Source organism: Chlamydotis macqueenii, chromosome 15, assembly GCF_036417535.1.
Source record: "Chlamydotis macqueenii isolate bChlMac1 chromosome 15, bChlMac1.mat, whole genome shotgun sequence".
In the NCBI taxonomy this organism is placed as follows: domain Eukaryota; kingdom Metazoa; phylum Chordata; class Aves; order Otidiformes; family Otididae; genus Chlamydotis; species Chlamydotis macqueenii.
Window position 1 is genome coordinate 9,149,577 of NC_141570.1, and position 20,845 is coordinate 9,170,421.

Below are 20,845 nucleotides of genomic sequence, written 5' to 3' on the forward strand. Positions count from 1 at the left end.
GAGCATTTCCAGGGTGCAGGTGAGCTCAGCGGGCCCCTGGGCTGGAGGAGCGCCCTGGGCAGCTCCTGTGGCCCCCGAGGCACCCCATACCTCTGCGGCTGCTCGTCCCACCCTCAGCTGAGTCCTGCCTGACCTGTTACGGGAAGGGTCCTGTTTCTCCGTCTCACAGCGGACCGCCCTGTGCTCCCTGGTTATCTCAGTTTTGCCTGCTGAGCCAGTGAGTCCGTTAAGCCGCAGCTCTCTCCGCATCCCCATCTTAATCTCTGACACGAACTGACACTAACGTGCCTTATTAATGAGACTTTCACGTCAGCAAAGGTTCACTGTGGTGTAAGCTTCCTGGGGAGAGTGTGGGGAACTACAGTCCAACCAAGTGACCAAAGAGCAGGAGAAAGCTAGCGAGCGTGGTGCGGCACGGCACAGTGGCGGCGGCGCCAGCCCGACGTGCCAGGGAGAAAGGCATGGCGGCTGCTGGCTGCTGGTGTGATTTCTCGAGTGCTTGACGTACCCTCGGGCACTGTGGCAGGATTTGAAGCATGTTTCCTAGATCCTTGTGGCTAAGCTAGCAACAACGCATTTATAAGATCAAAGACAGTTCACTGCTTAAGTGCCGTGAAAAGGCTGAGTCACTGGTACGGGAGGGGAGCTCTCTGGGGATGTGGGTTTCCTTCTGAGCACACCTTTTGTTATCGCTGCAGACGCTGCTGCTGCTCTGCCTACAACCCGGCTGCTGCTCTCCTGCTGGCTTTGAGCAGACCCATCCTGCCGTGGCCTCTCTGCGTTGGATTGCATGTTCCTTCCCTTCCAGTAATTAACAGAAACCTGGGCAGGCTTGAAAAGCGTTATGGGACAGAAGGTGCTATTGAGATTTGGGAAATTAGGCCTGATTTGAGACTCGTTAAAGCTGGTGGTAGTCTGTCTTCTGACTCCAGTGGATCATGGATTTTGTATCTCACCTTACTCAAATTTAAGCCTAGATAGTAAAAAATATTTTTTCTGGAGGTGTCAATATCCCTGTTAGGTCTGGTCCGATGGAAAATCAGGGATTTGGCTTTACCTGTACCCGTCGAAGGCTCGTGGGTTAGGCAGCAGCGTCATGGTTGTGTTAGAGTGGCTCCTTTGAACTTCCGCGGGGATACGGGGCGCAGTGCTGGGAGGGTGTGGGTCAGGGTAGAAGCCTGGTTTTGCCTGTGCATCAGTGGCTGGTACGTACCCTATCCAGTTCTGCGGGTGTACAATGCGGGGCAATTTTTAAAAAAACAGAGCAGAAATGTAAATGTAAGTGTGGAGATGTGCGTCTCCTTGCTGAGCTTTCCCGCTCCTTCCTGACTGTCCAGACCCAGGGAAGCCTCTTGGTTCCTGCAGGTCTTGGATAAGATCAACAGGTTCCACCAGTGGATGGATCCGGAAGTGGTCACTCCAAATCTCAGTGCACATTTTCAGCACTCTGAGCTCTAGGTGACTCGAAAGGCCCTACGTCCCTGCCCGGTGCCAGCCTGCCTGCTGACTGTGCCGGGGGTTTGGTATTTGCAGCCTGAGCTGTTTGTCTCTTCCCAGCAGGTAATAGCATCACTAATTAGTTTCCTAATTTGCACTGTCCAAATGTACCTGAATTTCTAGGAATTAAAGCCTGCGTGGAACCCAACGCAGCGGTGAATGCTAGTTGGAAGTAAGACTGGATGTGTTAAAAACGTTGTTGGTATGTTCTAACAAATGAGCTGGGGTTGAGGGTTACCTCAGGTGGATCCTGTTGTGGGGGCATTGTGGGCGCTGCCGTTCTTCATTACTGCAACAGTGACAGATTTACAACTCGCTGACTGTTCTCGATGATAAATGTGTCCTCAGGTTGTTACAGGAGGCGAGCAGTTTTGGGGCAAATCAAACCAAAGATGATAGTGTTGGTCATTTAAATCACGTTGAATGTGAGTCTCTCTTAGATGCTTACCTTGTGCAAACATTGGGCACCACCAACAGTGGTGTTGGTAGGTATAGTCTGACCTCGCTAGAGTCTTGAGCGACGCGTGCGTATTGCATCAGGTTTGTGCTGGGAATGGCTTTCTGATGGAAAGAATTTAAAATACTGATGTGGGAGTTGACAGAGGGTGATGGAAGAGGGTGCTGTCTTGGTAAAGCAGAAGTACTGTAGCAACCGGATATGTTGAAAGAGATGCTGCGACAAAAAGAGTTTGGGGTAAGAAGTCAGGTGCTTTTTCTCATGTGAGAGAGGGGCTGTGGGGAAGGTCAGGCAGAAGGTGGGCCAGCTGGGGGCCAATGCTGCTGCGTTGCCTCTGGCGCTGGCTCCTGGGGCAGCGGAGCGTGGGACGAGGACACGTGGGTTTGCCTTAAGATCTGTGGTGCAGATAGACGCTTTTCGCCCAGGGGCTGAGTCAGGCTGCTGCTGTACGTGCAGCCCTCACCCTGCTCCCTGCATGGTGTTTCCTGTGTCCTTTGCTCATTTAATACGTGGGGTTGGACACATGAGTTGCTTTGGTGGCTCCTGAAACACAGAGACCTTTGATGTGAAATCGAGCAGCCTATTGCCATATTTTCCACGGAAAGCCAAAAAAAGGCTATTGAATTAAACTGAATTGTATTATATAGCATTGGAGGTGAAGGACTTCCTCAGCCTGCCACCTGCTCCTGCATGCCGTGCACGTCCCACTGCCGTAGCCAGGAGTAGTCGGAACAGGAGAGGAGACAAAGTGCTTCGGGGAAAACTTCTGATGTCGTTACCTGACATCAGTTTTGGCACTTGGTTCCTTAGGCGAGAGGCCGAGTGGCCTGCCGTTAGCGGGAGCCGGTCTGTGCTGAGGTGCTGTGCCGCCTGGCAGAGGGATGGGGCTTTTCACTGAGTTCCTCCTCAGGGTCAGTCTGAGCCCTCTTGTTCATCTGCGCTTGGTAGAAATGGTGCGTTTCCATTTGCAGGTGAATATTTGTGAGCTGGTTGTGTTTCCCGGCAGTCCCAGCCTCAGTTTCCCCAGAGCCGTTAGCAGCTTTGCTGGGGATGGGTGCCAGGTGCGCTGGCCTGTCTGCTGGTGACCCTGGTTCTTTGGGTCAATTCAGGCTGTGACCGCATCTCAGAGCTTTTTTTCTTTATTGTCTACCCAGTCCTTTGGTCTCTGATTTCTGTAATCTAATATTTGGGGCATCAGTAAAGATATTTAAGCCTTTTGTTATTATTACAGTGCCACTGCAGCTCATTTTCCTTTTGGGAGTGGGTTGTGACTTGGTCTAGGCTTGGTTTTGAGCTCTTTGGCTATTTGCAGAGCTGGCTGTGCCCCTCCACGGGCCCGGGGCGAGGCAGGTGATGGGTGCCATGCCCGGGCTGGCTGGGGTGTTTTCAGTCCCCAGAGTTCTTTCGCTGTGTGTATTTTGCATCTGAGAATAACAGCATCTCGGAGCCAGGTCGTGCCAAGGGGGAGAGGTTATTTTAAGCTGTCACGTCTGAGCAGCAGTGATGTCATTTCTCCAGCTCTTATTTTTTTTAATTTCTAGTTTTAAGCATCATTAAGTAAAAGGAAAAGAAGTAATGGCTGAACAGCTGTACTGACGTGAAGCTATGGCTGTGGTGCAGCCTGATGAACAGCAAGGGCACAGTTGAACGGTGCCATGGTCTCTGTCTCCTCTGGATTGCCTTTCTGTGGCCCGGGGGTGCATTAACCATTCCATGCCAGAACTTCCCGAGTGGCTGCTGTGGCCCTTGGGGGCTGAGGAGGAGAGAGGATGTCTTCTCCAGTGAGTCCGTGTTTGTAGGTTAATAAGGATGTGAGGTTGGTGAGATCAGAACCAGCTGGAACCGTTCGAAATGGAGCAGGCAGGAACTGCTGACCTTGTCGTCGTTCCTCCTCATAGGCCCTCTTTGTGTGACTGCCGAAAAGCCAGTGCGGATCAGTGATTAAAGAGCGATCTTCACCTGGGATGGTGTTCTTTCTTGTTCCTGCTCAGCATGGGGTACCACTGGATGGTTCTTGGTTGCTGTTTAGAGTGTGACTAAAGTTTATTTTTCAGGCACTTAGACAAATGGGATTTATTTAATTTCTCTTCCTGCTCCTCCGTTCCCCTCTGAGCTCTCTTCTGAATTCCCATGTTTCCTTTTCCCTGCAGAACGAAGTGGAGCTGGGCGAGCTGCTGTTGTCACTGAACTACCTACCCAGTGCGGGAAGGCTGAACGTGGACATCATTAGAGCAAAACAGCTTCTTCAGACAGACATGAGCCAAGGTTCAGGTAAAGGGCAGTGCGTTTCTCACATTACTCATGCACAGATTATGTGTGCTTTTAGAGCAGATCAGTGGTGAGGCTGCAATTTGTGAGGGACCCAGGAGGGTTTGGATGCTCAGTTCTGTTAACACATGGCTCTGGATTGTCATTTTGTATACGTAGCCAACAATAACGAAAGTGTTGGGAACGCCTACCCTGAGATAAAAGGGAGGGTGCAAATACCTTTGCCATGTTTAAAATAAAAATCTCTGAACCAGGGTGAAGTGCAGAACCAGGAGCTCTGAATTACCCCATGTTGTGTTCTGTAAGGCAGCCCGTTCCTGGCTGTGCTGTGTTGCCGCTGCTGCGGTGCTGCCTGAGTGTTGATGTCGCAGTGGTTTCATTTGTGATATCTAGCTGCTCTGTGGATGGAGTGAGGTTTTTCCAGTGTCCGCGCATTGCTCCCTGCTGTTTCTGAGCACGCTGGCTGGTAATTCATAGAATCACAGAATGGTTTGGGTTGGAAGGGACCTTTAAAGCCCATCCAGTCCAATCCCCCTGCAAGGAGCAGGGACATCTCCAACGGGATCAGGTTGCTCAGAGCCCCGTCCAACCCAGCCTTGAATGTTCCCAGGGATGGGGCATCCACCACCTCTCTGGGCAGCCTGTGCCACTGTTCTACCACCCTCAGTGTAAAGATTTTTTTCCTTATATCAAGTCTGAATCTGCTTCCTTCAGTTTTAAAGTCATTACCCCCAATTGCTTATGTCCTCAGGTGTTTTTCCCATATTTCCTGCTCCAGCCACTAGTGCTGCCAGAATATTGGCATTTCCCGAAAAGAACAGTATGCTTGGCCTCTATCGAGGCTGTCATTAATTGTGGTTTTGGCAGGGAGCGTTTTTTAACCCAGCTGCCTGACTTTGGTCTCCACTGCAAATCCGTGGGAGCGGCGAGGTAGTACAAGTCCCAGTCCCAGTCATTTCCAAATGCCATTTTCCAGCGTGGTCCATCCCCACAGCCTTCACGAACCGGGGTACTGACTCATGACACCCGTCACACAGAGCCTGTGTTTTTTGTTTTTTTGTCAGATCCCTTTGTGAAGATTCAGCTTGTTCATGGATTAAAATTAACAAAAACCAAGAAGACCTCCTGCATGCGTGGGACAATAGATCCATTCTACAATGAGTCCTTCAGCTTCAAGGTTCCGCAGGAAGAACTGGAGAACGCCAGCCTAGTGTTCACAGGTAAATGTGGTGGCGTTACTGACTTGGCACAGTCGTGGTTGCCTCCGAGGTGAGCAAAGAAGCAGTTGTGGGGGTGCAGATGAGCCTGTGCAGGACGGTGTCTGTCCCAGTAGCCACCTTGCAAGGGGTGACCATTGCTGGGGTCTCCAGAAAAGCTTCATTAGCACTCTGTCCTCTGCAGAAGCTGTTCCCAGCATTGCCACCTGATGGCTGGAGCTGGCTGGGAGCATGCCTCATCAGTCCTGTGCTTAATTGGTGCCATTGGGAACGCTTTTGTGCAGAGGAGGAGGCATTAATTGCACTTCTCAGCAGCAACCAACTTGGACATTAAGTCAAAAATTAGAAGAGTGAGAGGGAAGTGTTGAACGATCCCAGAGCGCAAACACTGACAAAGATAACTTCTGGTTGTTGACACAATTTGCTGGTGAGATGATGGAGCTATAGGTGTTTGACACTGACATCTCCTGTTCTGTAAGCAAATTAGTTCATGCCTTTATTTTAAAGGGCTGGGGCTCGACACCAAGCCCTGCGTGGCATGGCCGAGGTAGCAAGACACAAACCACGCAGGCTGTGGGCCAGGAGGAGTCCCAGAGCTGATTGCACTTGAGGGCTTTGTCAGCGCTGGAGATGTTCAACTGGGAAAGGAATTCTTGTTTCTAAACAATTTCTGAATCTCCTGTTCTTGTCCTCTAGGCATGAAAACAGTCAGTAGGAATTGGCAATTGGGCATGATGCTCGGAGCAGGAGTAGCAGGGTGCAGGGATGAGTCCTTGGCTGTGCTTTTGCCTGCAGGCTGGGCAGCGTTGGGGCTGAACTGAGGCTGTGGACCCGCTGTGGCCGGTGGTCTCTCCTGCTGTTCCGCAGCATGGAGGTCTTGGGCACAGCTGCAGGGACCCCTAGGAGGTGGTGGGCTTCCCTCCCATGCCATAGCTCCTTCCTGCCCTCTGGAGAGGCAGAGGGGCTGGGCAGTGGGACCCACGCTCTCCTGGCACGCTGGGCTCCCGTGCTTCACAAACACATTTTTTTTTTTTGCAACTTTCCACCCATTACTCACCGTGTTTCGATGAAGAGAAAGGAATCTGCATCTGAAAGAACCTATTTTGAAGTATTTTTAAGTTTTATTTCTTACATGGCAGATACAGGTGTCAAAGCTGGTACAAGGAGCCTAATTCCAACCCATTAGTTTGTTTCCAAACATGTTGTAACAAAAGTGATGCTGATCAGCAATTTAAATTTTGCCCTTCATGCTCAGAAATTTCCTCAGCAAAAAGTCTACAATTAATCACCGCTTTGCATGCGTGTCACCCTGACTGTACCTTGCATGTGCAATGATGAATTTGTTCTTGGAAGCTTCCATCTTGTGACGGGCATGAAATAGTCTTCTTTGTTTTCCCCTTTTCCTAAGAGAAGAAGAGAAGGCAAACAGCAGCAGCTCTGTGCAGTCAGAAGGGTGAGGGGAGCATGCTCCTCCTCGCTGTGGCTGCTGAAGTTAGTGTTAGTGAGTGGATGCCTGGTTATTTTTTCCCATGCAAATGGCTGTATTCCCGAATAAGTCAATGGGAAGTTAGCTGATTTATAATGGTATGTGATGCAGTTGGATTTCAGTGGCATGCCTTTTAATTAGTGCTTCACTTTCTAAGTGACGTGTTGCTTGCTTTGAACGTTGCAATAAGTAATCCCAGGCCAGAAATGTCACCAGCAGCTCCAAAGTTGGGGAGGAGTGTGTGGAGCTTTTCGGAGGAGCAGCAGGGCCGGGTTCTTGTGGCCGCTCTCGGACAGAAGGGTGACGCGTGGCTTGGGAATGGCTCTGCTGTGGGCGTTGTTGGGCTTGCTGCTTTTGCTGTGGTCAGGGCTCTGTTGTTTGGGATATGTGGTTTGTGTAGCCAGTATATAGCTGGAGCCAGAGGTGTTGGTCACATTGTTGTGTGTAGTCTTCTGTGGCTCAGTGCCTGCACCGCCTCCCATTGTTGGAGGAGCCAAGACCATTGGAGGAGCCAAGAGCCCTCCTCATTGCGAGGACCTTTGCATGAGAACTCCTGCACAGGCATCCATGGTGTCATGGGGCTGAGGTGGTGCAGGGGATGTGGTGGTGGTGAAGATGCTGAGCCATGTTCAGTGTTCACATAAGTGATGGAGATGCTCCAGGTGTTGGTGGAAGTTTGTCCCCACCAGGGAGTGCAGCACCAATTTCTTCTTGTGTGCAGCTGTGAGATTTCAATAAAATGAGTATCACGTGCAGCTTGGCTGGAGTCCTACGGACAGTGGCATTCCCCACATAGCCATCGCCTTGGCATGTTAGGGTATTGCGCGACTGGAAAGCCTGTAAAGGCCTTTGGGATCTTCTGTTAAAAGACAGTAAAGAGCAAATGGTTGCCATTGTGGAGGAGCCATACCTCGCAGTGTGAGGAGCACAGCTCAGATCTCTTCATTATTTTGCATCTCTACAAAGCAGGAACATAAGCTCCATTTTTTTTCTCTACTTTTTTTTTTTTTCCGTTGGTGTGGTTTTTTTGGCTGCAAGCGTGGTTCTTTTTGTTGTCTGTTTTGCAGGAGTTGTTTTTCATTTCTTATTTTTTTCAATCCACAGCTCTAGTCCATTAGGTCAGTTAATTAAATTTGCTGTTGAGTCAAAGTCCAATTGAAAAGGAAAATAATCCTGCTTGAAGGGTGGCTGATGATGCTTTGAATGGAGAGCTGTAAAAGCAGTCATGGCAGCCAGAAGTGAGTATATCTTCAATAATTTAAGGGAGCCTTTTTTTGTAGCTTCATGTTTTGGACCCAGTCTGCAGCTGTCTTTACATTGGCTTGGCTTCACTGGAGAGGAGTGGAGCCGTGCCAGTCCCTGTCAGCCGGGGCTCTTGCCTCCCTCCGTAGCTGCGAAGCGAAGCACTATCTAGACAAAGACAAATGAACTTTTTCCCGTGTGTGTTTTTCTCGTGCGTGAATCAAGCTGCCTGGGTTTAGTGCACCGTAGTAAGAATTTATGCAGCGTTTTGCTGTGGCTTTAGCAAGGACTGTGTGTGCAAATGTGGATGGATGGTTTTCTGTAAAGCATCGCTCTGCTCCCTGCTCTCCTGGTGGTGCTCTGGACTTTGGACCGAACATAGGGCTGAGGTGCAGCCGAACTAGGAGATGGGCAGTGGGCGCCTCCGAGACGGGGTGTGCAGGGTGAATTCTGCATTAGCCAAGATTTGGAGGGGTTTAGGGTGGTTCTTGGATCTTTCCTTGCCCTTAGGCAGACTAGGATTCAACACTGTAAATTACTGGCGTTTACAGACCAAAATGCTTCTCCTCCCACATTGGTGCCGGACACCTTGTACAACCTTCTTTCTGCCTTTCCCTCCACTCCTGCCTCAGATGCTTACTGGAGCTGTCACTAACTCACATGTCCCAGTTTAGTGCCTGAAATGAGGTGGGATGAGCTCAGGTGGAGATGTCCTCTCCAGGAGGAGACATCCGGGGTCAGGACTGCTGCTGCAAGTGTCGTCTGTTCACAGCTTCTCACCAACAGGGGTGAAAACCAGGAAGGTGACTGATGCTCATAACATGTCTCATGTCCTGACAGAAAAAAAGATGCTGAGTGAGGCAACAGCTAGTGGAGATGTTTGATTCTTGTCTACTCCATCAAACACTTGGTCTGGATAATGAGCATCTCTATACATACTGTAACATAAATGCATATTTTTGGGTGGTTCTTTTTCCCACTTTTTGTTTTTTGGCAACTTGACGCACATCCCCCGTGTGCCATCTTCTGCTTGAGTGCACGCGAGTCATGGGTTCACCTCTTGCAGAGAAATGGGGCAGTCTTTAAAGGACAGTCTGTTTTTCTAACCACATGTACCTGTGAACAGCAGTGTTAATGATTCTTTGTCCCCTGGTAAGGGGAAGGTAGAGTTTGGCCCCAGCAGCAGGGCTGGCAGCTGCTGCTGGAGGTCATGTTCAGGCAGAAAAAAGGATATTTGAGGTGCGACTGCAGCCTCTGCGCTCGGGAGGGCTGGATGCGGAGCACCCAGAGGCACCGCGCTCTCCCTGCTGATGGATTTCAGGCAGGCTGTCCTCTGAATCCCAGCCTAGCCTTTGGGAAGCCTGGCTGTGCAGCAGGAGGTGAGATGCCACCTGAAATCCAAGCACTGTGGTATTCTGTTAATGATTATAATGTTGTTAATAACAATCGTGGGTAATGCTGTTTGCGTTGCAGTAAAGCCCAGATGGCCCAATAAAAAACACTGGCGCTCCAGGGCAAACTGCATCTTGGCGACTTGTTAACATCCTTTGATCACTTACCATGAAAAATACAACCTTCAGCGCTCACAGTTAGGGAGTATATATCTCCCCAAGGTCCCGTGGAGATTGTGCCTTTCTCCATCTAAATAAGCTCGCGTACGTGTTTAGGTGACAGGAGCTTTAGGGCTTGTGAAGCAAGTAGGGTCCCCAAAGAAGGAAAAATCGTTTTGGGGCTCTGGGTACCGTCCATGCAAATGCAGAGTGAAAACCTGCTTTGTCATCATTTTTTAGATTTGTTTTTGTAAGTGTTTGAGTTTCTGAGGGAACTCCGGTTGAACAGTGAGACTTTGCACACCTGCATCCCTGGTTTCCGTGGGTGCTGCAGAGGGGCGTGGTGGTCAGACTCAGGGTGGAGGTGTTGGAGACAAGGTGATGTTTTGGTGCTTGCCTGCACTGCGTGAGATTTGTAAAAGTCCCATGAATGGGATGCAGAGGTAGTGAGGCTTTTCAGTGGTATTTTTTTAAATTAACAGGCTGATTTCCAAATGTCCCAATTAGCTGAGCAGGTTGAAGGCTGATAATGGTTTTGTCCTCAGGCTTCTCTAGAAATACATCCGAATTTTGATTTGCCTGCCTGTGTGAATGCATGACCTTCAGATGCCAGCATCATCTTGAGGTTGCTGTTTGCAGGGATGGAAACCGCAATGTGTTTGGGGTCATTACACATCTACGTTTTGACTTACTGCTTCAGATGCTCATCTCTCATTTCTCCTATTGCTTTTTCTTTCCCACAAAAAAATGTTCAGGCACTTTGTCTTTTGCACACATACATGGGGGAAAAAAAATCTCCTCTAATGTATAAGGCAAATGAAACTATTTTTTTTCCCCATGCTGGAATGCAAGAGGAAAAAGTGGTTTCTGGTTTGAAACGCTATCGTGTTGGGCACCGTAACGTCTCTTAGGCAGACAGATAATTAGGCAACTTGCTGCTAGAAAATTGTTTCTTGTTGACGATTAAACGTGTTTCTGAAGCATTGGACTGCCTGCATATTCCGTATATCTGGAGCTCAGAAGCAGAATCTAATCTGTGCTTAAACCTGTGTAATCCTACCTGAGCCAAAGAGGGAAAAAAAAAGAAAAAAAACATTGATGTCAGCACTGGATTTTCTGGGGATTTATACCTGTTTAATTTAGATTAGAATTTGGTCCTTGTGTCTGGTGTTATAAAATACTTCATGTATTTATGCACCGGACACCATATGGTCTGTGCTGGGGCCTGGGGAGAGCAGCACGCTCCCGGCCGGTGCCTGCCGCGGCCCCGGCTGCTTTGCCACAGGTCTGGTGAGGCCATCTCCTGCTCTTGGGGCGCTGGGAGAGCTTGACCTCCTCCTGGAGAGCGCCCTGCCTGGCAGAGCCCCTGCAATGGGACGCTGTGTGGGCTTGGAAACCCCTCCTCAGGGATGAGGGAGGTCTGCGTTGCTCTCCATCCTCCAGATCCCCGTCTGTGGCTCCCTGCTCCCCGCAATGGGCGCTGTTTGTCAGCTCGGAGCAGGTGACAGCAGAGAGGGGGGTGAGGGTTGGTTGGAGACGCTGAGTGGGGTCCTGCAGCCCCGATCCTTGTTTGAGGTCACTCAGAGAAGATGCTCCAGGGGCTTTAGCAAGGAGGAGTGAAACTCTATTAATCCTGGTGAGAGCAACAAGATGCTCACGCTTCCTGAGCCAGTCTGTTGCTTGCTTAGAGGGCAAAATTAGATTCTTCAAGTGGACTGACTTATTTAGAACCCTACTTCATCGCAGACATGGCAGAAGCCACTCATTCTGGAGCTCTGTGGAATTTTTGAGGAATCTTTTTCTCCTAAAGAAAGGAGCAAACCCTCCTCTTTCCAGGCTTATCAACAGCGCTTGCTCATTTTGCCAAGCCCATTAATTTAAGCAGTGTCATGCCTCTCTTGACCTCGGCATTTCATCTTGTTTGGCTCATAGCATGGTGAAAGAAATTGTTCAAGCGTCTCACAAGGCCATAATCTTTCTGTGTATCAAATGAGGAAAAATCTCACTGGCGGTAGCCACTCGGGGTGGTGGAGCGGTGTCTGGAGATGAAATGCCTGTGCCTGGCCCCGTGGCCGTCAGAGGAGATGCGTGTACGTGCCGGCGGAGCTGTACGGCGACGCTGTTGGAGTCTGTTCGTGTGAGGTGTATAAATACGCATGGAGGCATTCTTGTGCTTCTTTGGATCTAGGGCTCACAGTGTGGAGAATTAAGATGCAATTTAAAAATTAAAAAAAAAAAAAAGAGAGGAATTAGTGGTGGAAAAAGCCAGCTGTAGGTACTCCTTTTCAGTATGAATTTTCTGTTGCAGCAGATGCATCCAGTGCGCTATTCCAGTTCTTCCTGATTCTATGATTTCATGAGGTGTCATCCCTGCCTGTCCCTGAGACCTCACACTCGTGCATTTGCGTTTCCCCTGCTCCCTGGGTCCCTGCTCTCTCCTATGGGACTTTCCTCTCCCTGTCTGAGGCCAGACCCCGGTTAGCCAAATGCCTGGCTTGGGGCGCAGCGTGGGATCCCCTTCCCAGGCTGCCGCAGCCAGAGCACGGGGGCTGCCCTCGCAGGAAGACGAGGAGTGGAAATGGTTTTCCAAAGAGAGTTTCCTTGATGTGGTGGCATTTTGCCAGCTGGATGCTGGAGCCGTGGCGGATCTGTGCCTGGCCAGGATTCGGCCATGCGCTCAAGCGGTTCCAGTTCCCTCCGGAGCTGGGCAGGTGCAGACAGCGCAGGGAGCAGCCTCACGGAGGAGATGCTAGGAAGTGAGTTTTACATGTGCATCACAGCCTGATGGAGATTAAATTGATAAATGTGAAACTGCATCTTCTCTGTGCTTTTCTGTCCTCTTTACTAAATATTAGAGGCCACGCTCAAGGAGCCAGGGGCAGGATTTGGTCTGTACCTGTGACCTTCGCAGTGCGCATCGTTAGTCCTGCCTGCTGCCTGCTCCTGGCAGCACCCTCTTTGGGCTAAACAGCTTTTTAATATTGATGTCAAGCAGTTCAGGAGTCATTTTCAGACCTGCTTAACCCAACGGCTCAGACCCACTCGCTGATGGCAGAGCTCAGCCGCCAGCCTAGAAAAGGCTGGGCACTGGTTCCTAACCACAAAGGACGGGGACGAAGCATCACCTGCGTGAGTGGTGGAAGCATGTGAAATAGGGCACTTTTTAACTCTGCCAAGCCCTGAGGCTCAAGTGGGGAAGTGCAGTGGGTGCTGCTGGGTCAGTGCGAACAGGACTGTGGTTCCTGCCAGAGGGACCCCATGGTCCCGTGAGACCTGGGTCCTCGGGGAAACCCTGCCACTCAGTCTCCCCTGTGCAGCCTCAGGCACCTCTTTGCTTATTTTTCCCTTTTCCTCTGGCTGTAATCCAAGGATGCATCTGGGAGCGCTGTGCAATGTGGCTGCGGGGCAGAACGTTGATGGATGAAGGTTTCTGGGTGTAGGTTTTGCAGCTCGCAGCCCCAGGCCAGCCGGCAGCAAGCATGGCTGCAGGGGGGGCAGCGGACTGGATGCATCTATTGCAACGGCAATTGCAGGTGTGTAATAATGGGTAGGGTTTTTTAAATTACTTTCATGGCTGATGATTGACCCAGGCACCCAATATTCTTCTCTAGACCAGCTATGAAAATTAAGCTGGATTTTTGCTCTCTAGTATTTAGGTTGAATAGCTGTATTCTGCAGTGGAAAGGGCAGGGCCCTCTGTTTCTTCGGGGGTTTCTTCCACGGTGGAGCTGGTTCCTGCGGCTGTTTGCTGTGCTGGGCAATGCCCCCGGCCGCGGCAGCTGGCGTGTTGTGCTGCAGCATCGTGTGTCGGAACACACTGAGGGGTGCTCAGTTATTTATTGCTTTTTACAATATGCAGGATGCAAACAAATTGCTTTTTTTTTTTTTTTTTTAAAAGAAAACAACTTTGGGGCAATTTGTCAAGAGAGTGGGTGGTGATGTGCTGCAAATAAGCTGGTGGCAAACTGGTATAAACTGGGTGAAGATGTTCTGCTTGATGTCTAGCCTGAGTAAGAAAGCAGATGAAAAACAGAGGCCCATTCCTGCATGTTATTTTTCTTCTCCGAGTTAAATGATTTTAATTGCGTTGCAGGTAACTGATGTAGGTGACTGAAGAAGAGTTAAATTATTTGTGCAGGAGCCCACTGACTCCAGTGTGCTGGGAGCTCTCTGCCCGTTCCTCCCGGTGAGGCTGCAGTAGGTGCTCCGTGAGCTGCGTGCGGCCGTAACTGCTGGGGCCTCTGGCAGAGGGTTTACAGGAGATGCAGAGGGTTTGTGACCCCAGCTGAGCAAGGTGCTTCTGCGTAAACCTTGTCCCCCATCATATAAGTGGTACTGATGGCCTTCAAGTTAGCTTAAGGAAATTTTCTGAACTCATGCTTCTTCCTGGTCATTTCTAGGCTGCTGATGTGCTCAATCAAAGGGTGAATTAATATTTGAAATACCAGCTTAAATTCTACTATTACACATAAGCCGTAAATCATGCTTACTTTGCAGACATGCTCTTCGTAAGTACCCAGTCTGCAAGTCTCAGCATAGAGATAAAGCGGAAGGTAAAGGGTGTTTTGGCTGGATCTGGTGCCTGGGCTGATGGGTCAGAGGCAAGTGCCGGAGTACGTAGCAACAGGCAAAACTGTCAGTCAGTGAAAAGCAATTCTACATGACCAGAGTTGGTAGGAGACAAGGAAAAGCCAAGGCTGGAGTTGCACCTGGAGCCAAATGTTGGAGCTCCAAGTCCCATCCCACCTCCTGGCACCCCTGGGATGCAGCTGTGGGCTGCGCGGTGCCTGGTACCCGCTGTGCCGAGCTGCTCGGCAGCCGAGCTGGGGGTGCAACCCAGCCACCCTTCCTGTGCGGGAGTCCCAGGGGGTCATGGGCACCTACTCTGGAGAAAAGTTTCACGTAGCACCCAGGCCTCCATCCATTTGATATGGAGCATTTAGTAGTGCTGCATCAATAAATATATAACATTAAAATGTTTTATTTGCATTGCAGTGCTTGTCCTCAAGAATTCAACCCTTTTAAAGTACATAAGTGAACCCAATTTTCTTTTGTATTTCAGCATTTCTATTATAAAGAGATTTTTTTTTAAAAAAAAAAGCCTTTCTGTTTCCAAATGCATCCCTCAGTAAAGAGCAGCTGCAGAAGGAATTGGTTTGATCTCTGCTTCCTTAATTGCTTTTTGCTGTGTTGGCCTGGAAATGGATGTTGCTATTGTGTAAATTACTGTGACGGTGGAAAAAGAGCTCATGAGATCAGGTGTGTAGCTTCTGTCAGGAAAATAGATTTCTTAAATGGAAAGCAGTGCCTACCTGTCCATAACCAGAGTCTGGGTCAGTCTGAAAATCCCAAATGATAATTACCTCATTTTCTGCTTCTGGGCAGCTCCATGGGGTTACTGTTTTTTGTGACCAAGAGCAGATTTAATCTGAAAACTACTCTGAGCTCCTTTCAGACTCTGGAAGTGGATGCTCAGACATCAGGGAATACAGCTTGGCCTGCTTGTGCTGTAACGTCAGAGCGTGGCTCGGTGCCCAACTGCTGTCTCGTAGGCTGGACCACAGGGGCTTCTCCACCGCTGCCTGTTGTGGAAGAAGCTGGAAAGAAAGAGCCAGAGTTCTTTTCCTCATGAGGCTGAAGGCAGGAGCTTGTGTGGAGCTGGCTTTGCTGCAAGTGGGACTGCAGCCATGGTACATGGGTTGCTGCACACGTGTGTGCAAAAAGCAGAGGGGCTCTGGCAGAGCCTGCCCACCCCCAGGCTGGTGGCCCCTCTGTTGTGCCAGCAACACAGCCAGCCCCTGCTTTCAGCTCCTCGCCTGGGCTTCCTACAGTTTTCCCTTCCACGTTGTTCTTGGAAGAACCAGTGACAGCAACAGGGAAAATTGTGCTCCCGAATGTGGACACAGAAAAGGGCTTGTTTTCCCAACACTGACTTTAGCTCCTTCTCCTGGGACAGGTCCATGCAGCAGGTCCATGCACCTCAACCCTCAGCAAATTTGCTCAGCAAATACTGGCTGTTTTAAGACTGGAGTAAAGCAATTAGCCTCCGAGAAAAGCATGTCCTTGAGTTTGAAAGGCTTGTGAACTGATGAGTGAAGCCGAATTTTTGGCACACAAAGACCTCTCATCTTTTGAGAAAGCTGCTGCGGTGGAGCTGTGATTTTGTAAACCTGGGATCAAATCTAGTGCCACCTCTTACCGTATGTGCGTGAATAAGCATTTGGCCTTGGAAAATGCCTTCCCCGTTCTTCAGCAATAAGTCTACCTCTGTGCTATCTAAACTAGTTAACCATAGAAGCAACAATATTTGTATAATTACGCCATTAATACCCTAATGGCATCAAGATGCTAATTGTCTGACATGATAAGATTAGTAAGATGCTTTATAAGAATTCAAATTACTTAGGTCAACAGTAGAATAACAAGTCCCCTTAGTTAGCACACCTACTCATTTTACAATCCTGACATGGTTTATTTTTGAAGAGTTGATATGCCTGGGGTACTTCCTCACTGTTAATTTATCCTGTGATTAATTGATGGCCTTTAAGGCTTCATGGTTTAAATTACTTGCTATTGTCTCGTAGGATTAGGCTTCATCTTCTTTCATTCTTGGAAAAAAGAAGGGAAAAAAATCCTATATAACAAATCAGGGAGGCATTTGGTTTGGGGGGTACTTTTATGTGATTTTATAACAATATTTGTTTTCACTAGGATAATAAACCATAGCAGGACATTTAGCATAGTCGTGCTAGCTACACTTGTGATCCATTGCCTTGTAGGAAAACTCGTTAATAACTCTGACAAGCTGTGTACTAGTTGGAGGTGGATGGCTTAAAATTCTTCACTGTGTCCTCAAAAGGTGGCCTGTCCGAATAACACCAACCTGACCTCCTGACAGGGGCACTTCCTCGGCAGTGCGTCGCAGAGAGCTGATGGCATGGCCTCTAGATAACTGATGGCAACAAGCAGGGGAGATGTGGTCTTCCTAAGGGGAAGGTGTACCCCCAGTTCATTTTTAACTGTAGTTTGAAGGTAGATTTGCAATGCTCTGAGTTGCTGTGTGATTTATTTATTTATTTATTTATTTAGTGCAGTTATTGGAGAAATGATTGGGACATTTGAAGGTTTTTGCTGTTACCAAAAATATCCCCAGGTAATTTGATGTGCAGAAGCATCTCTGCCCATAAGCTGTGTGTCAGAGCTGTCAGAAAGTATAAAATGGGATGTGACCTTCTGTGGCATTGTGTTGGGACCGTGCTGGCAGGTGGCACCTGAGTCACCCAGAGCAAGGTCCCATACTGGTGCACTGGCTAGGAACCAGAGCATGGAGATGGTAGGGATACCGAGTAGCGCGTTAAAATAATACTCATTAATCTTGGGATATGTTGTAATAGGAAATACACAGCCTTGACGAGGATGTGTGGCTGAAAGCGGGTGCTTTGTGCTCGGGGTGCTGCCTGCCTGGAGGGCTGTACGCTGTGTGGGGTGATGCTGCTGCCCGGCATCCCAAGCTTTGCTGCCAGCACTGGTTTCCAGCAGCCCTGGAGAGCTGGTGCTGCTGGCAGGGCAGCGACGGCAGCGCTCGGCCCCACGCCAGGCTCGCGGCCCCATGCCGGGCTGCGCTCCCCCTTTGAACGTGCTCATGCTGCACAAGCCTGGGTGGATTTGGAGCCCCTGCAGACATTTGTTCTTAAAAATCCCTCTCTTTCCTGAGGAGATATTTTAATCCTTAATACTCCAGCCAGTGCCCGTGGATATTCTGGCTTCAGCTTGCATGGACTTTTTGTTCAGCTTTCTAATGAGCCGAGGCAGGGCTCCGGTTTGCAGAACACAAAGTGCTTTTGCTCCTGTCCGGAGCAGCGTGCAGCCTTTCCTGGGATCAGGCCCATCATTAGGGTTTGCTGCTGTCTGTGATCTTTTGTTCCAGGAGACCGGGCTAATCCAAAGGACATGGTGTTGGGTTGATGTCTCTCCCTCGATTGCTTTCCTGGACTTTAATGAGTAGCTGCAGCAATAATTATGGCAAATTGTTTCTGTGTTAACATCCCGCTGACAGCCTGTACTGGCGTGATTCCTGTCTCTGGGTGGGGAAGGCACTGGGACGGTGCACGGATGCTTGCGTTTGGAGGAGGACAGTTTGAGATGCTGCTTTTTCGTTTACCCAGGTGTGGGCTGCTTGGCTGCTCTCATCATTTCACTGTACCCAGGCAGGTTTTGGCATTTCTTTCATTTCTTTACACAATCTAGTTCTACTTCAAGGCCAGGTTGGATGGGGCTTTGAGCAACCTGGTCTAGTGGAAGGTGTCCCTACCTATGGTGGGGGGTTGGAATTTGGTGGTCTTTAAAGTCCTTTCCAACCCAAACCGTTCTATGATTCTACTTCACCTGTTCTTGCTAAATACCACGATAACTGTGGATTTGTGTCCTGTTTATTTGAATTTTATTTCAGTCTGTAGTGCAGCTTATCTTATTCCTTCCAAACTCCTGATTTAGCCTCTAACACTTTTGAGGTGCTGAGTTACCTGCCAAAAGCACCGGTGTCTGGCGTGGTGGGTGAGGGACATTGGCAGGACATGTGGCTTTCCAGGGGCAGGGCTCTGGGTGGACGAGCGATGCTTTTGCCTTGACCCGTCTCTGTTTCTGCTCTCCCCAGTGTACGGGCACAATGTGAAGAGCAGCAACGACTTCATTGGGAGGATCGTGATCGGGCAGTATTCGACGGGCGCCCCTGAGTCCAACCACTGGCGCCGGATGCTCAACGCGCACCGGACGGCTGTGGAGCAGTGGCACAGCTTGCGGTCCCGGGAGGAGTGCGACCGCGTCTCTCCCGCGTCCCTGGAGGTAACATGAGGTGGGGGACTAGCAGCAGCCAGACCAAGAAGGCAGACAAGGAAAAAACATAAACCACCCACCGAAACACCCCACCTCACACTCTACACGCACCCCACAGTGGCTCCATTGGATTGAAGCGGCTGCCAGCACCAAACTGGCCATGCTGGCCTCTGCGAACCGTGTCCCACCGGGCCCTGGCCGTTCCCCTGGGGCCACCAGCGGCCCGGCCGGCTGGACCTCTCGCTGCTCACACCCGGCACCGCTCGGCTGTTTGCACCCCGTGCGGCGGAGCGCATGGCCGGGCAGCGTGGGCTGTGCATTGAGGCGCCGCGGGAAGTCCTGAGCGGGTGGAAGAGTGGGGAGTTGCCTCCGCTGTCCTTCCAGTCCAAATCCACGGCTCGTCCTTTTGGAGATATAAGTACCTGTGTGCTCTTGTTGGTGAATGTGGTAATTAGGCTAGAATATTTTTTTTAAACGGTAGAACCTGTGGTGAAATTGATTCTGACTCCAGTTTTGTCCTTGTACTAGTTTTATCAGAATTAAGCTCCTGTTAGTACGTACGCGTGCATTTGTGTGTCAGGGCACGCGTGTGCGTGTGGCTGTGCACCCCGTGTCAAACGGATCCAATGTCACGTCAGCGGTGAGGCCCGCCACTCTCGATAGCAGTCTGTGTGCGTCAAGTAGATAGAGTGATGATATAGCAAAGTAAACATTTCCAATAGCATTTGTACTGGGAAAGCCAGCTCATGTCTTTTCAAACCTGTGTTGTGCAAAAGAATCCTGCTGCGGGGACTTTTGCAATTAAGAAGACCCAAAATAGACAATTCTCTCACAGACTGCAGTGGCTCTTTCTGTGTTGTGTGTGTTATCCCAGGTAGTTTTCCAGGTCACAAGGTGAACTTAGCTATGGTCAAGCTGTCCTGTTGGTTGCTTCTGTACATTTTATTTTTTCACAGCATACTGTCTGGTATGATGCAGATTGTATATTTATTGAAAATAAAATTCTATTTAATTGTGCCACGTAGACTGGGGTGATACTTGTTAGCAGAATTCAGCTTTGTTTTGGATTCCATCAGTTATGTTTATGGCACCAGGAAAGCCAAAATGTTGACATTTACCCCCTTGTTACTCATTGCAGATGAACTAGGAGTAATTTTGGAGAAACTGGGGACCTGCTGATGGAGATTGGTCAGGAGAGCGAGCCAAGTGTGTTGCTTCCCATCCAGAGCACACCCAATGTGCTGGGGGTCGGATGTGTCAAAGTCTCTGCACCAGGCTCTGGGTCTTGGCTCTTTGCAGGAGTGGGCCCCTTATTATTATTATTTTTTTATTGCTCTGTTTATCAACATTGAGACTGCATAAAAATCTTATCTTGCTTACAGCCCGTTCAAGAAATCAACCAAGAAGGACATCGCCCTGGAGAGAGATGGGCATGGCCCATGACTTTATTGTCTTTCCCTGTCTTCATTTTGGAGAAGGAAGGATCTGTTCTGTCCTCAGCAGTGTTTATCTGTGTTGGGCTGGAAGGCCTCACGGTGTAACGGATGGGTCCTCTCTTTATCCAGAAGCCATCTCTCAGCAGCTGGGGGAGAGGGACAGTGCAGGCACCCTGCTCCCAGGCTGAGCATAGCACCGCCTTGGATAGAGGATGGCAAAAAAGGCCTCAGTGACTTTGTTGCCAAACCACCACCCAGTTGCCTTGGCTGGGGGTGAACACAGGTGGGAGCTTACCCTTGGTGTGGTCATGCACGTCGACACCTGATGAACACACTTGCTTTTTACTGACCTCTGCAGGTAGCTGCCTGCTGCCCTCCAGCACAGCTGGCGTATGGCAGCACAAAGCGATGGGGACACTGGTTGCCTCCGGGCTGTCCCTGGGATCCTCTTTCCGAGCCTGTTGTGGATGGCGGGTTTCAACTCTAACCTGCCTCTGCAAAGTGAAAATCCTCCTCTGCCAGCAGCAAGGTCGATAGCAAATCTCTGTTCTCTGGCTTCCTTCTGGTTTGTCTCATCAATAAATCACAGCGGAGAGAGGGGCCGGGGGCAGTCCTGGGCAAACATGTGCTGTGGGAGGCTGGCCTCTTCCCGTAACTTGAAAAGGCTCAGACAAGGGGCTGTGGTTTCAGCAGCTGCTGCCATCAACGTTAATATTCTTCCATGTGAGGTCTGTGGGCAGCAGCACGAGCTCTAGGCATCCACCAAGACCTGCCATGGGCTTTGCTGAACGACTGGGGATGAAAAGTTAACATGAAGCACTCTTGCTCATGCGTCTGTCCTTGGAGCCATGCGGTCTGTG

At 49.8% G+C, this 20,845-nt stretch overlaps 1 protein-coding gene across 1 annotated transcript in view; it reads left to right on the top strand.

The window, feature by feature from the left end:
- SYT17 (synaptotagmin 17) overlaps positions 1-19,566 on the top strand; it is a 37,196-nt gene extending 17,630 nt beyond the window's left edge. The window contains exons 6-8 of the mRNA XM_086759724.1: positions 4,105-4,225; positions 5,287-5,442; positions 18,371-19,566. Coding sequence (XP_086615850.1) covers positions 4,105-4,225; positions 5,287-5,442; positions 18,371-18,567 — 474 coding nt within the window. The 3' untranslated portion in view covers positions 18,568-19,566. The remainder of the gene's footprint in view (positions 1-4,104; positions 4,226-5,286; positions 5,443-18,370) is intronic.
- The last annotated feature ends 1,279 nt before the right edge of the window (positions 19,567-20,845 follow it).